The 14,290-nt window shown below is 40.4% G+C and overlaps 1 protein-coding gene across 1 annotated transcript in view; it reads right to left on the minus strand.

Annotated features, from left to right (window-relative positions):
* UBAC2 (UBA domain containing 2) overlaps nt 1-13,297 on the minus strand; it is a 113,167-nt gene extending 99,870 nt beyond the window's left edge. Inside the window, exon 1 of the mRNA XM_010006345.1 lies at nt 13,222-13,297. Within this exon, the coding sequence (XP_010004647.1) occupies nt 13,222-13,297 (76 nt within the window). The remainder of the gene's footprint in view (nt 1-13,221) is intronic.
* Between the last annotated feature and the right edge of the window lie 993 nt (nt 13,298-14,290).

Raw genomic sequence — 14,290 nt, forward strand, 5'->3', positions numbered from 1 at the left:
GGCTGCCCCGTCCCTGGAAGTGCTCAAGGCTGGGCTGGATGGGGCTCTGAGCAACCTGGGCTGGTGGGAGGTGTCCCTGCCCATGCAAGGGGCTGGAACTGGATGGTCTTTTATGTCCTTTCCAACCCAACAAGGTTGGATGTGAGGAAGGAACCTGCAGGAAGGCTGGGGCAGCTCCTGTCAGAGGGCAGGAGCACCTCAGAGCTGGGCTGTGGCCGGCGGAGGTGGAACACAAGTCAGTCAACACATGCTCTGTTTAATTACTTCTGCCGTTATAAAGACGATTTAAGTTTGAAATTTGTAGTTGCCTCGGCAAAGCCTGACTCCTCAGGCTTTGGAAAACTGTGACTCCCCAGGCTCGGGCTAATTCAGGGAGTCCACAAGGGAAGTGCCTGTTTAGGAGCCACGGGTAAGCTATTATAGCATTACAGCTAACGGAGACGTAGTCAATATGTTCAGGGGAGCCTGGAGAGCTTTTCAGAGGAGCAAATGAAGGCGTGTACTGTAGGATGAAACTAATTGCTCCCTAGGCTCCATCAGCTGTACTGAACAGATCTCCTCTGGCTGTATGGCTGTGTTAGACACTCAGCTCTTTACCAACACGGTAGGCACCTAGCAGAACGTGTTCCATTCAGACAAGGCTGAGATCGTTCAGGCACCAAATTTCAGTGATAATTTCAAGTCCGTGTGGAAACCAGATTTTACTGAAGTAAGTCATGCTAGGCATTTAAAAGGTTATGATGTTCTGCTGTGCTCCATATCATAGATGGGAATGTCAGGAAGAAACAGGACAGGGTTTGTGTGCTGTGTGTGTTTGTTTTGACGGAACTGAGGCCTCAGAGTAACTTAGCATACCCATATGTTTAACGTAATGGTACAAAACTGAGAAAAATGTCACTCTGCAACTGGAAAACGTGACTTGACAGGTAGGTAATAATTTTTAAACTGGCAACCAATAGTAAAACTTTTTAGGTAGGTCAAAAGTTGTTTTAATTCCTTAAAGTTTTTCTTACATAACACCAAATCTGAATATGAGTTTTAATAATTACATTAAAATGCAACTCCTAAATAGCACTTGTAAATGTGAAGATGCTGAATATTCATAAACAAATTGTCTTAACATTTTAAAGGGGATGTAAAAAGACCTTATGCTTGGATCCACAGAGGCTTAAGCAAAGTTTAGCATATCACTATGTAATTTTAAAATGTCCACCTCCCAGCACTAATTTCAGATTTCTGTCATTCACTTGTCCTCTGGGACAGTGGACACAGGGCCCACAGTCAGGCAGGTAGGAAGTGGATTTAGAGTCAGCTCACAGAGCAGAAGTTATGTCTAAACTAGCTAGAAGGAAGAACCAAGATGGTGGTGCATCAAAAATCTTTACTCCCAGGTTGAGGTTCTTTCCTCGACAAAGAATTTACATTGCATTCACAGCACCAAACTCGTCATTCACCTTGTATCTCTGTCTACAGACAACTGCCTTACTAGTTGCTGTTAAAGCACAGTTGGAGGAAGTGATTTGCTACAGAAAATCTTGTCTTTCAAATGCAAATGGCTCTTGCTGCTGTATGTTACATATGCAAACTCCATCTTGCCAGTGCTGCTGAACACACATAACTGTAAGTCATTAGCAACCATCCTTTCTAAGGAAGGGGAAGGTAAATAATAAGGTGCAAAGCTTGTAATAGTTTCAGAGTGAAACCTCAAAGGGAAAAGCTTGGGTGCCTCCTGAAGCTTAGGGATCTAATGTACTGATGGATTAATTAATCACTATTTTGGACTTCTTTTAATAACCTCCCCTTAAAGTGATTAAGTCTTTTTGCGGAGATGTTTTTCATATAGGCGAGGATGAAACCTGAAAAGTTCTCCAGCATTGCTGTTTTAGTGCTGAAGATATAGCTTGCTTTTCTTTCTTTCCATAGTCCCACAGAATAGAGTGACAGAACAATCATTAATTGAGAGGTTTACAGTCCTGAGAGCCAAGAACTAGTGGTTTTGCGTTTTATAAGCTCAGTTTTTAAGATTTCCCTAGATTGATATCCTGCGAGGTAATCATACTAGAGGGATTCTTCTCTGCAACACTGACCACTAGAATTGGATAATTGTCAGAATCATTGCACATACCAGAGACTTTTCATGTATTTTGCTGAATAAGGATGCAGGTGGCCAAATATTTAAGAACTATTTTGAAAGTAACTCTGTGGACTTACCACTGGGAGATACAGCAAAACTGAATGAGTAGCAATAGTTGGCAAGTTTCTCCCAGCAACATAAAAAAATACTTGCAGATTTGTCAATACTTCTGGGATACAGGGAGGTGACTCTTAATCGCCACTAATTTAAGTGTACAAATGTATTACCTAATGATATCCCTTGTTTCAAAAAGATTTATTAAGTTAGTTTTTCTGGGGTTAGATGAGATGAGATACGCTATGTTTTTGTGAAGCTGCATACCCCATTCTAATAGTTACAGTTTCACACACTGACAGAACAGTAAAGTAAGTGTAGATTTTGCCTTCAGATATGGTGCCAAACAGATTTTTTTTTAATCTCAACACCATCAGTGGTAGCATGTCATAAGAATTATGCAAATGATTTGCATGATTTAAATCTACAACATTGACCACTTTGGAGTTAAATGAAATCATCAGTCCTCATGCTTGCCTTGGAACATATCCCAGAATAGGAAAGCTAGCATTTATCTACTAATCTACTCAGAACAAGCTTAGAAGGCTTTGACACTGCTCAAATGTCAGCTTAAATATCTCCATTTGTTTATTGCATCTAGTTAATGAGGTCAGTTTGGTATGTTCAAAATAAAGATATTTGAATTTCCTACTAAAAAAATCCTAGGAGACTGGAATTTATATTTGTAATTATTTTTTTACATTATTAGGTTGCTGTCTTCTCTGAAGTTCTGATGTTTTTGAATCAACTCTTACTTCCTAATTCATCTCTAACAGTCAGATGCTCCCCTGCTATATAGAATAAAGGATAGTGGCAAAGTAAAACAGGGTGGAAATGTAACACCTTGCTCAGGAAGTTTTGGTCTTAACTCAGTGCAGGTTAATAAACTGGAAGGTTAATGCCAGATCACTTTGTCACTATGTCACTTTGACATCTGGGGTTTCCATGACATTCACAGTTGCACCTGTAGTCATTACAATTACCTAAAATATTAGCAGATACCTGGAAAGAGGTTAATGTTAAAATTAGGATTTCAATAACTTCTTCCTACTGTTTCCAACCCTTCAGTTACAGAAGATGTTAAAGAAGGAAGCTGTGCACCGTACATAACCCTATAGAGGGGACTTCTGTGGCAGCACAGCTTGCTGGTAGCAGCTTGCTTGGGAACAGGAGGAAGAGCAGAAAGCAGAGATTCACTGGGCTGCAATCAGAGTGATTTGTCCTATGCCTTTTCAAAATTAGAGAATTTGTCTTGATCCCTCCAAAGTGAATAAGGTTTTGTAGCACAGCAGACCTGCTGTCCTCTTAAACTGTAGTAGGTCCATTTTATTACACAGATTTGTAATTTTTTTCCTATAGCTAGAAGATAGAGAACATTTTCTAGATTAGTTCTTTTCATGTAGACCTGATAGGCTTGCAGTTACTGTGAGGAGCAACAGTGGCTAACAGAGAAACTTTTCAGTATTAAGTTCTGAGTAAGTATGCAAAGGTACGCAATCTAGTGGAAAAAATGGCAAGAGTATTGGTTTTTATCTGGGTTTTATTTGCAATTCATTTTGCATCACACCATTATAAAAATGTAGAGTAATCAGTAGTTATACATTTGTTGAAGTTCTAGACATCTCAGTGAGTTTTTTTGCAAAGCTTTAAACACCGTGTTAAACTAGAGCTCCTCATCAATGTGTAGTAGTACCAATATGTGGGTAACTCTTGGTTCAACAACTCAAACATGGCTTAGACAGCACTATCTTGTTTTTCAGCTAGAAGCCCAGAATGGGAGGCAATCACAGTACAGACTGTTTAAGGGACTGGCTTATCTGGAGCTGAGCCAAGTCACCAGCTGGTAGCTACCAGCAGCCACAAGCTCCCGCTCTTTGCATTGCTCACCTCCATCCCCAGACAGGGTCTTTTTCATGTCATTGCTGGGTCACTCTCAGCTTTAACCACTTTCCAACAAATGTCTCTACTTTGTGCCTTCTGGATTCATGCCATGCCCCTCACGTGGGGGAGAGGAGAAGAACGGTGCAGTACGTCCTGCAGAGATGCGTGGAGGAAGCACAAGAAGGAGGGTGTTTGCCTGGACCTGTGGAGGCAGCCTTGCATGCTTCTTCACATTGTGTCTTTGTGGACTGAACATACAAACTGACAGTTTTATACAAAAAGTCTCAACCGTTGCTTCCCTTTTAACAATTGACCATGAGAACCTAAGTAGTGACAACACATGTACCCAGATGTTGGCATCTCTGTGTTCAGGAGGAGCACTAAATACTGGGTCAGAAGCTTTGGCTCTAAATACTTTGAGAACACTCCCTTAAAGTTGTTGTACTTAGATTCTTTGTCACAGGAGCCAGGCTATTTATTTAAATGAAGCCTGGGATCCTATGAAAAACAAGACCATATGGCAGCATTATCAGGAACTAGATCCTAATGCAAACATATTAGGAAAACAATTTTAAGATAGGCAATTTGATTCTGATGTTTCTCAATTGTTGATTTTTATCTCAGTTTTTTTCATTTAGTGCTCTGTGTTCACGTTCCATTTGACTTAGGTGAGACCTCACTCTCATGAGAATTAAAAATACACTGGTTCAGTTACCACTGGCTGAGCAGCTGGCACTGGATTTTAGATCTCTCATCTGAAGGGCATTAATTTACTACAAGGTAAATTGTGAAACATCATTAAGCCTTGAGAATGTAATACAATTGAAGCATGGTCCTCAGAAGACCCAATTTAAGAGTCCATTAGGTGGGCAAAATACGGTGTGTGGCATAACATAATGCAACACACTTGCATATTTGTACTCTCTTTATGCACACTAGATATCGAGCACTAGCCATCTATTTCAGACTGAATATATGTCAGAGTACCTTTGTCATCTGGAGCACATGCAAAATTACCCAAGATAGCTATCAGCAATAGCAAAAAAGCCTTTAAGATGCAGTAAATGAGTTGCATTGCTCCATACAGGTATGGATATGATGAAATTGCCAGTTTTGAACGTTAGATCTCGTAAGGTATTTAGAGGCATTCAAAGGATATTTTTCTCCCTCACACCTATCCACAGTTCTCAGATACCCTCCTTCTCTTGCTTCACATTCATATTGTAGTCCTATCTGTGTATCTCCACACCGTGTGAAGGTTATTAAATGTCTGTATTTACACTCAGAGGCAAACCTGTGTTTAAGGGATACAGGGCCACCCACTTCATGATGTTATCAGGCCTGTAGCATAATGTAAAAAATGGTAAAGATTTAAGCAGTTCTTCTCCCTATGTCATTATCTTATTTGTGTTTGGCTTATTTAAATCTGAGCGTGAAGGAATAGTCTCATCTTCTTCAGCCTGGAGAAGAGAAGGCTCCAGGGAGACCTTACAGCAGCCTTCCAGTACCTGAAGGGGCTACAGAAAAGCTGGGGAGGGGCTTTTTACAAGGGCATGGGACAAGGAGCAATGGCTTTACAATGAAAGAGGGGAGATTTAGACATTAAGAATAAATTCTTCACCATAAGAGTGATGAGACAGGGGAACAGATTGCCCAGGGTAGTTGTGGATGCCCCCTCTTTGGAAGTGTTCAAGGCCAGGTTGGATGGGGCTTTGGGCAACCTGGCCTAGTGGGAGATGTATCTGCCCACAGCAGAAGGGTTGGAACTAGATGATCCTTAAGGTCCCTTCAAACCCAAACTATTCTATGTTTGTTTAATTTTATTGAAATACAATGATCCTACAGAAGAATTTGCAAAGAGTTAAGGGATGTTCACCCAAAAATGTACTTGCATGATATTTGCAATAGAAGTATATACACCTCCAGGAAATAACCATTCCTGGGTTTTTTTCTCTCTATAAATACCACTAATGGCAAAGTTAGGTGCCAAAAATCTAACATATTAAAGTGTAAAAGTTTGGCCTTTAAATTGCTATCAGAAAACAAAATTGTTTTTCATGAACAGAAAAGGGATTGATTGTAAAAAAAATCAGTGTTTTGATAAATCATTTAAGTCATTTAAATACAGCAGAGCTATTAGACACAAAAAGGATGTGGCTTATGACAGTTATTCTTGATCCTATGCTATACTTTTTTCCAGCATGGACCTTTTCTGTTTGCTGCTACAAGCACTGTTATGCTAGGGAAAGTTCTAAGACTTTTTATTAGGTCTAGTCTGAAACTGAAATATAAAACTAATTAAATGCAAATCAAATCTTACTGTTCCTTTATCTCCCTTCACTGCAAATAGGAAGTATTTATTGTTTTTCTTGCTGAATGCAACTTTATATACTCCAATATAATTTCTTTAAATACCTGGAGTACTTCATAATTTGTGGTTGGGGGCACTACAAAAATCTGTATTCATGGGGCCAGTTGTAGCAGAAACTACCCCTGGCAAAGAATCTTCCCTGGCACAAAGATGGTGTTCTGGGCCTGCATTCAGCTGCCGTTTTGGGCTCTTCCTCGCCTCACCCAGGAGATGGGTCAGTGCCATTTTCTGGTTAGGCAGCACAAGGGTGAGATAGTTGTCCGCTGAGCTCCCAGGACAGACTTGACCTGGGTGTTGAACTAGAGAAGCAAGCACTGACATTTTGTGCCATCATAATTTTTGAAGCAAACCCCAAAATGCCTGGATGCTGAAGCTTCCAGGGGATCTTTGCACATTGCTGTCAGCCTGCCCAACCAGCCTGAGGTCATGCCTCCATTCTCTGGGGTGGCTTGGTTGCTCCCTGTCAGCAAATGTGCCTGCGCCCAGGGGAAATGAGACAGCGAACAGGAGTTCATCAGGAGGGGAGGATATGGTAAGGCTTTATTTGAAGGGGTGTGTAAAACACAACATTAATCTTTTCTATTATTACACACACATGCTGGAGCTCTTGCCACAGGCTCTTCTGGGGGCACAGGCAGCCAGATGTACTGGGCAGCTGGGGTCCAGCAATGTCTTACCTGCTCATACATCCACCTGGCTGTTGCACTGAAGGTTATGTGAAGGCCATTTTTGGCACGTCAATCATGTCAAGAAATAATGATCGAACACTCCTTCAGCTCATTCTAAACCTCAAGTTTATTGTTTTGTTCCTACTGTGGACTAAGTTAGCAAGTTTTTCAAGTAGGAGAAAAAGAAACCAGTAAAGTCAATAAGCTCCTTTGTGCATACAAGACATGCATTCACTGCAGCATTTGTTCCTTATGTACGTATTTGGGCTCTTGAGTATATATATTAGTAAGTATACTACACAGGTGACAGAAAAGTGTTAGAACATTTATTGGTTTAATTCATAAATACTGGACAGGACATTACAGTTGATTAATGTTATAGATGAAAGTATATTGAGAATAATGCATTTTCAGCCATTTTCCTACAGTTTTGAGTCCAGAGTTTGGTGTTGCTAGTTCTTCCACAACTGTGTGGTTGGGGTCTCAATGACAAATTATTTTAACGTATTTTCCAGCCAATATGAGTGAGAACTGGTATATTTCTATATCCAGGAGAAGCAGCTTGCAGGCTGAATTCAGCCTCAGTGATCTGGCTGGCAAGACCTACGTTTGGGGGGGCAAAAATTAAGGCTTTGTATCCTGAGCTGACTTTGAATATCATACAAACCTTGAAGGTCTTGCTTACTTTTTGGGTAAACTGTTTTCATCTGAATGTCACGGTGTAAAAGGATAGACACAATGTCCAGAAAAAGTGCCTGCATTTGATGTGTCAGTACTGTAAAACAGGAAGGAAAAAAAAAGTTGCTACTAAAAAAGAGAGATGTCTGCACCAGATGTTGCACGGGCTGACTCAAAGCGCCCTGAATGTGTTTTCAGCGGGGTTTGGCTCGGCTGCGTGCACTTTAAACTTCCAGACCGCAGACAGTAGAGCAGTGAGCTGGGGCAGATGGAAAGTGCCCGTCACAGCCGGGATGATTCAGGGAACAGATGGGCTCTGCCGCGCTCCTGCTTTTTGCTTTTGTTGGGAGCGGGAGGATCCCGAGCGCACACGGGGCGGGAGTGGGAGGCCGCCTCTGCTCTAAGTGGATGGCCAGGGCATGAAAGAAGATATTAAGGCAAGAACAAAAAGAGAGAGGAAGGGAGCGGTCAGGGGGGAAGGCTGGGTGGAATGTGCGGAATTAGCACGGGGTGGAGCAAGAGACGGGGGGAAAAAAGAAACCAAACCAACAACAAAAACCTAAGGAACACACTTGGGCTTATGCAACTTGGCAGGTCTTAAATCTGTTACTGACAGAGAAGGAATCCATAAAAAGCTCTGAGGGGGAGATGTGGTGAGGGGGGTTGACAAGGTAAGAGCAATGGGATGGAGCCCAGGTGGTCTGTGCATGGTGGAACAAGGACTTAAAAAAAAAAAAAAAAGAAAAAAAGAGAGAGAGAAGGAAAAAAAGAAAATGAGGGAAAGGAAAAAATTAAAGAAAATGATATGAAGAAAACTAATAGTAAAAGGAGAGTTGCTGTATTATCTTGAATAATTCTTTTTGCCTCTTGTTGTCTCTTTTTCTTAAAGCTCATGCAATGAAAGGGTTTTCTGAGCTGCACTGTCTGCCTAGGATATGCTATTATCCTGAGATACAATAGAGGGGCAAACATGTTTTCCTTCTGTACAGTCCAAACACTACAGAACTTTCTGCATGTCTGTGTGTAGGCAACACACAGCAAAACCCGCCAAATAATGTGTAAGCAATTTTTTCTGGGTGTGCTTGTCAATAAACATTCTGCGTATGTGCATATACTCAACCACAATCCGTGAGCTGAACTAAGGAGGTGCTGGGAGGCCAGGTAAAGAGGTCAGGATACTGCTCCAACATAAAACCCCCACTGTTTAAAAAGTAATTCTGTCTAATATTAGTGCTTCTGTCATGGAAAATGTGTAACAGAAACCTGGACTGATCATCAGGTGGCTATTTCATAGTAATAAAAAGTAATGGCACATGCAAAAAAGCCCCATCAGCAGTTTCAGCCTAAAATAATGGAATCCTGCCTGATACGAGCAGAAAATGGGAAGAGATCCAATTGTGATGTTGGAACACATTCTAATATAATTTAAAATTTGATTATATAGACCTTGAACTGAAATTTGATGACTCACTGGAGTTTTGATGATTTCTACTAGCATTCTTAAGGAAGTTTCAAAGTTCTTTGCAAGAAAAAGGCTAATACTTTCTAAATCCAGAGAGTATGCGACCTGGCTTCTCCCTTCTCTGAAAGAAGCTCAAGGAAGAAAATCAATAAGTGGATCACTTCATTCAAATGGTATTGTGTAACCACCTACAGTAAGAATTTAGGGTGAGGCTTGAGAAACACCCTGTCGAGATGGAAAATTATAAAGGGTGGGTGCCTTTCATCAGATATTGTATTTCTTCATTTTGTCTTGCTGATATAGTAACAGCCAAGATAATCTTCTCAGACACAGCCATAATTAACAAGTCCTTGGCCTGGATTCACATTGGGAGTATTTTAGGCCTTTAAGAAGAGAACTGAGATCCAAATAGGTGGTAGATTACTCACTGCTGAATGAAGACCTTCAATAATTTAATTAGTGTGGAAAAAAATCAGGTGGTCTTTTGCAGAGGAGACATGTAAAGGTGGAGGTGCTGTATCCTCTCTTTTCCTGGGCTGTCCCATCCAGCAGGAAAGCCACTATTCATGAGGAACCAATAGACAGTATCATAAAAACTCAGGTACTAATATTGTCTTGGCTAGTATGCAGCAATTATGATCCCTCTGTCAGCACCCTGTCTGACTTTCCCACAGATCCAAGGAATGGAAGAGATCTGAATATATTTACATATAGCAATTTAGTCAAGCAAAAAATGTAAGGAATTCTAGATTTTGGTCTATTTGAGGAGATGAATAAACAACAGCTGTTCTTGCCTCCTACAAAGGTTTATTGACCAATAGCCCTTCCCCCTTAAATAACAGTGTGTACAAACGGGTGTTTGGTGTTTTATTCATGGTATGATAAAATACAGGGTAGGCTGCCTGCTAAATCACTTCTATGCCTAGGGATATATGCTGCCAGATGTACTGCTTTCATAACTAACCTGTCTACTGACCCAGCAGGGATTATTTTGTCTCTTCCTTGCTTTTAAGAGTGCTCATAATTTGATGGGTTGATTCTGCACGTTACCACTGCCCAAGCACGAAGGGCCTCACAATTTCTTCACATGGATACCTAGTCTTTCCATCGGTGATGCTGCAGAGAGGAGCTTAATGTAATTTCGTGGTCTCAAAAGACTGTAAATGGAGGTGTGGCCTCTTATGCTGTGTGACAAAAGTGCCAGGGGCCAAATGCCTCATTCACCCTCTCCTTATGTCAAGTGACCTTTTCTTCAGGCTTGTCTCCATGCAGAAAGTCTTGTGCAATCAGTATGAGACACAATTAGAGCTTAATAACTATTTAATAAGTGCCCTCTGCATGGACTTCCCTATTTTGCAAGAAAAGCTGTCTTGAGGTTTAGCATAACCCAACACAGAATAACTTTTGCATGGAAAACAGCAGCAAGACACTCAGTGCACTTGGTACAAACCATCTTTCTGGCACTTGTTTCAGGCTTTTCCTTCATGTAAATATGTTTGGTGTTTTTCATAGCTTGTACTCACCAACCAGCCTGTTTCTCTCAGACACTTGCCTTTAATCCAAACTAGAGAGTATGCTGGAGCAGTGGATGAACAATCTCAAACAAGTAATTTATAATCTCACTAGACCAGTCATAAACGGAGATGGAATTATACGTGGATTCAGAAACAATAAAGTCAAGACCAACTGAATCAAGATTGTGATGTCCATTTTAGGAAGGATTTTGAGGTTTTACATGAACCAAGGCTATGGTCTTCAGCCAGATTAAAAAAGAGATCCAGAATGCTTACAGTTTTAAAGGACTATTCCTCAGAAGAGAAAGTATACCAACACCAGACAACAGAGTTTTTAAGTCTTAAAGCTCAGATACCAGGAAAAAATACCCTGTATGAAGAAGGAATGGAAGCTAAGAAGGAGATAAACTGGGTAAAACTGAGATAAAATGGATGTAGTGCCATCTTGCAGCCACAGATGATAAAAAGGAGGGGCAACTCCACTCTGATCACAAGAACACACTGGTAACAAAGCAGTGATAGTAAAAAAGGTGCTCTCCAGTGCAGGTTTACAATTGAGAATTAAATGTCTTTCCCTTTAGCTGGGGATTTGTCCAGGTGATTCAGGGGTCTAAAGAATTCACTCACTTCACCATTATCTCCATGAGAAGTGTAGCCTTATGCCAGAGAGAGACATTGGTCAGCTATTTAATCTCTTTCACACGCTGCCCCAAACACCCCTTGACCTGTGAATGTGGTGCTCAGAAGGGGCTGCTTCTGCATTCCAAGTGGACAGCTCATATGGCTATGCAGGAATTTCTCCTTGTCTGTAAACCCCTTGACTAGGTTATGTGCTGCCCATTTTGTTTTGACCCTTCCTTGTGTAGACAAACACTCAGAAATTATACAAAGGTTTATTTCTCCTTTCACATTCATGTGATTCAGAATTTTAATACAAATATCTATTTATATTAATCCCACATTTATACCTTGCTCATCATGACTGACGACCCTGGAGCACAGAATTGTTTGTTTGGAGTACATGTATGAACAGGCTGGTGGCCATGTGTGTTTCCGTACCTGCCCTTCTGTCTCAGGACTGGAGAGGCTGCAAGGTCAAAAAAGTAGCCCAGATGCATTATGACATCCTGTAATGTTATTCTGAGACTTGCTATATATTGTAGTCTTCTTTTAACCCCAGAGACAGAAATCCAGAGATTTCCTGAGAATCTGTGCTTTGATTTTTCAGAAGAAAAAGCTTTGAGGCCTTGACATTGCAAATAAAGATTTGGAAAATGAAATGCAAGTTTGCCACAGAGATTCAGAAAGAAAACACCCTAAATAATAAAAGGCACTTTTTTATTTAGGGAGGCTGACTCCTGTGTTTTGGGAAATGCACTTTGCAGTATTGTGTAGGATCCTGTCTCCCCTACTTTACCTATGCAATCATTTATACAAAAAAACCCCAAGTATAAAGCATTAATACTCTTATTTTGTAATATGCTCTAATCCTTCGTCCAGATCAGCTATGCAAAGGATAGAGCAATGGTCCTTTTAAAAATAATTGTGCCAGTATACATTCAAATCAGTTGAAAGCATACAGAAACTCTGTGCTCAGACTTCACGTTCACATCTCTAGATATTCTGGAGAATATCATCTAGCCATTGTCTTTGTGTGCACAGCTGACATCCCTATTGCTATTTGCCCCATGTTCAACAAAGACAGAGAGGCAAGAGCTCTTCACCAACGTGCAATTTGGGTTGGATAAAACATCAAAAGAAAAAAGTATTTTTAAACAAGCCCACCAATCCCAGATGATAAAATCCTGTGTGACTGGAATGGAGAGCAATTGTTCAATGACATGGAAAATGAAACAATACAAGAAATCTAACAAAAAACTGGCCATTTCCTCACTGCGTAAACAAGATTGCTTTCCACACAGCCCTTCTGTCTCCTCCCATCAAAATTAATTTCAAAGTTGAAAGTCATGGCTATAAGAAAATTTGATGCAGATCTTTAGATAGATTAAATCTATCCATTCATTCTCTTACCACTTCATATAGATACGTGTGAGTGTGATAAATACGTGAGTTTCTTTTAACTGTGTTATAGTTAATTTTAAGTGTGTGGTTCTCTCACCTGAACACAATATAGGCAGCTATAATTTTCTTTGTGACTAATTTGCCCTCATAGTTGTGGGCCATCAAATGGCTCTGCCTCATTTGGTTGACAGAGACGTAAGCACCTTTAAATATACTGTAATTGGGCTTTGGGTATTGTTTTTTTTTTTGTCTAGCCTTATTAAAAGCTCAGTTAATACCTTTTTCAGAGCTAACTTCATGAACACGCAAATTAAAGACTTCTCTAAGTTGTTTTGTAAAGCACAGCTAATTAATACAGTGAAGTACAACTGAGTTAAGTAGCTCATAAATGAAGATAAGAAAATTATAAGAGGTGTGACTTCTATGTATGTAATTACCTGCTTGGGAGGCAGCCTGATCTGGAAGAACCAGAAGAGATCTGGGAGGCAGGAAATCCTGTGTCAAAATCATCATTCCACGTATGACTCAAGGTACTGTAGGCAGGTTTCCCGGCATCTCCAAATGGTAGAAACTCAATGAGAGTCACGTAAGGATTTATTAATAGATTAGACAAATCATCTGAAACACTTAAAGTGTGATTCAGGCACTTGTGAATATTACATGGCACAGATATTGGCCCAAATGAAAATCTTCTGGCACCATTCTCCAGATCTTATTCAGAAGTATATGGCACAGGTGAAGAAAGGAGGCCTTGTCACTTCTCAGGGGTTGCTCCTTGAAAGTTAAACAAATCTAATTTTTGTTACTTTAAAGTAATGGATTACAAATTAGATTGCTAGAAGGAAATTATCACAGTGAGGTGCCTGATCCTGAAGAGAGTGCTGCCAAAGGACTGCTGATAGCACAGAATCAAGCTTGTGTGTCTCATCAGCCAGGAACAAGAAGCCAGTATCAATCCTAAAAAAAAAAAAAAAAGAAAAAAGAAAAAAAGTTATAATACTGTGTTAATCTGTACTTTTACTCAAAAGTAATGTTTATAAAAGTACCTGAACTCCTGTTCTGTAACATTTCACTCCTACAACAGACAGAGGAAAAACAATCTGAAGATGGGGAAATCCAAGAGGATGTAAAGTGGAGGTTGAGTCAGCACTGTGACCTGGCAGCCAGAGGGTAGGTGTAAAATCCTGAAATGCACACATCTGCTTCAGTGAGCTTTGCTGATCCAGACCCAGATGCATTTAGACAGATGGAGGAGATTTCAGTCATCTCCAGCTTGTTCCTCAATATCCAGTATCCTTGTGTGTGAGGTGTCTTACAAACACAGCTGGAACATAGGTATTTTCCCATTTTGTACAATGACTGCCAAATTGTAATACTGGCTGGTTTATGTTGTGTCATTTAGCAACATATAAGCTGTACATTGGAATTTATTTACTACCTTGAGTCTGAACAAGTCACCTTTTTAACCTGTTAGAGGTTAGCATGGGTCTGGTTAGAGCATTCCTG

Source organism: Chaetura pelagica, unplaced genomic scaffold (genome assembly GCF_000747805.2).
Source record: "Chaetura pelagica isolate M959 unplaced genomic scaffold, ChaPel_1.0 scaffold29, whole genome shotgun sequence".
NCBI lineage: Eukaryota > Metazoa > Chordata > Aves > Apodiformes > Apodidae > Chaetura > Chaetura pelagica.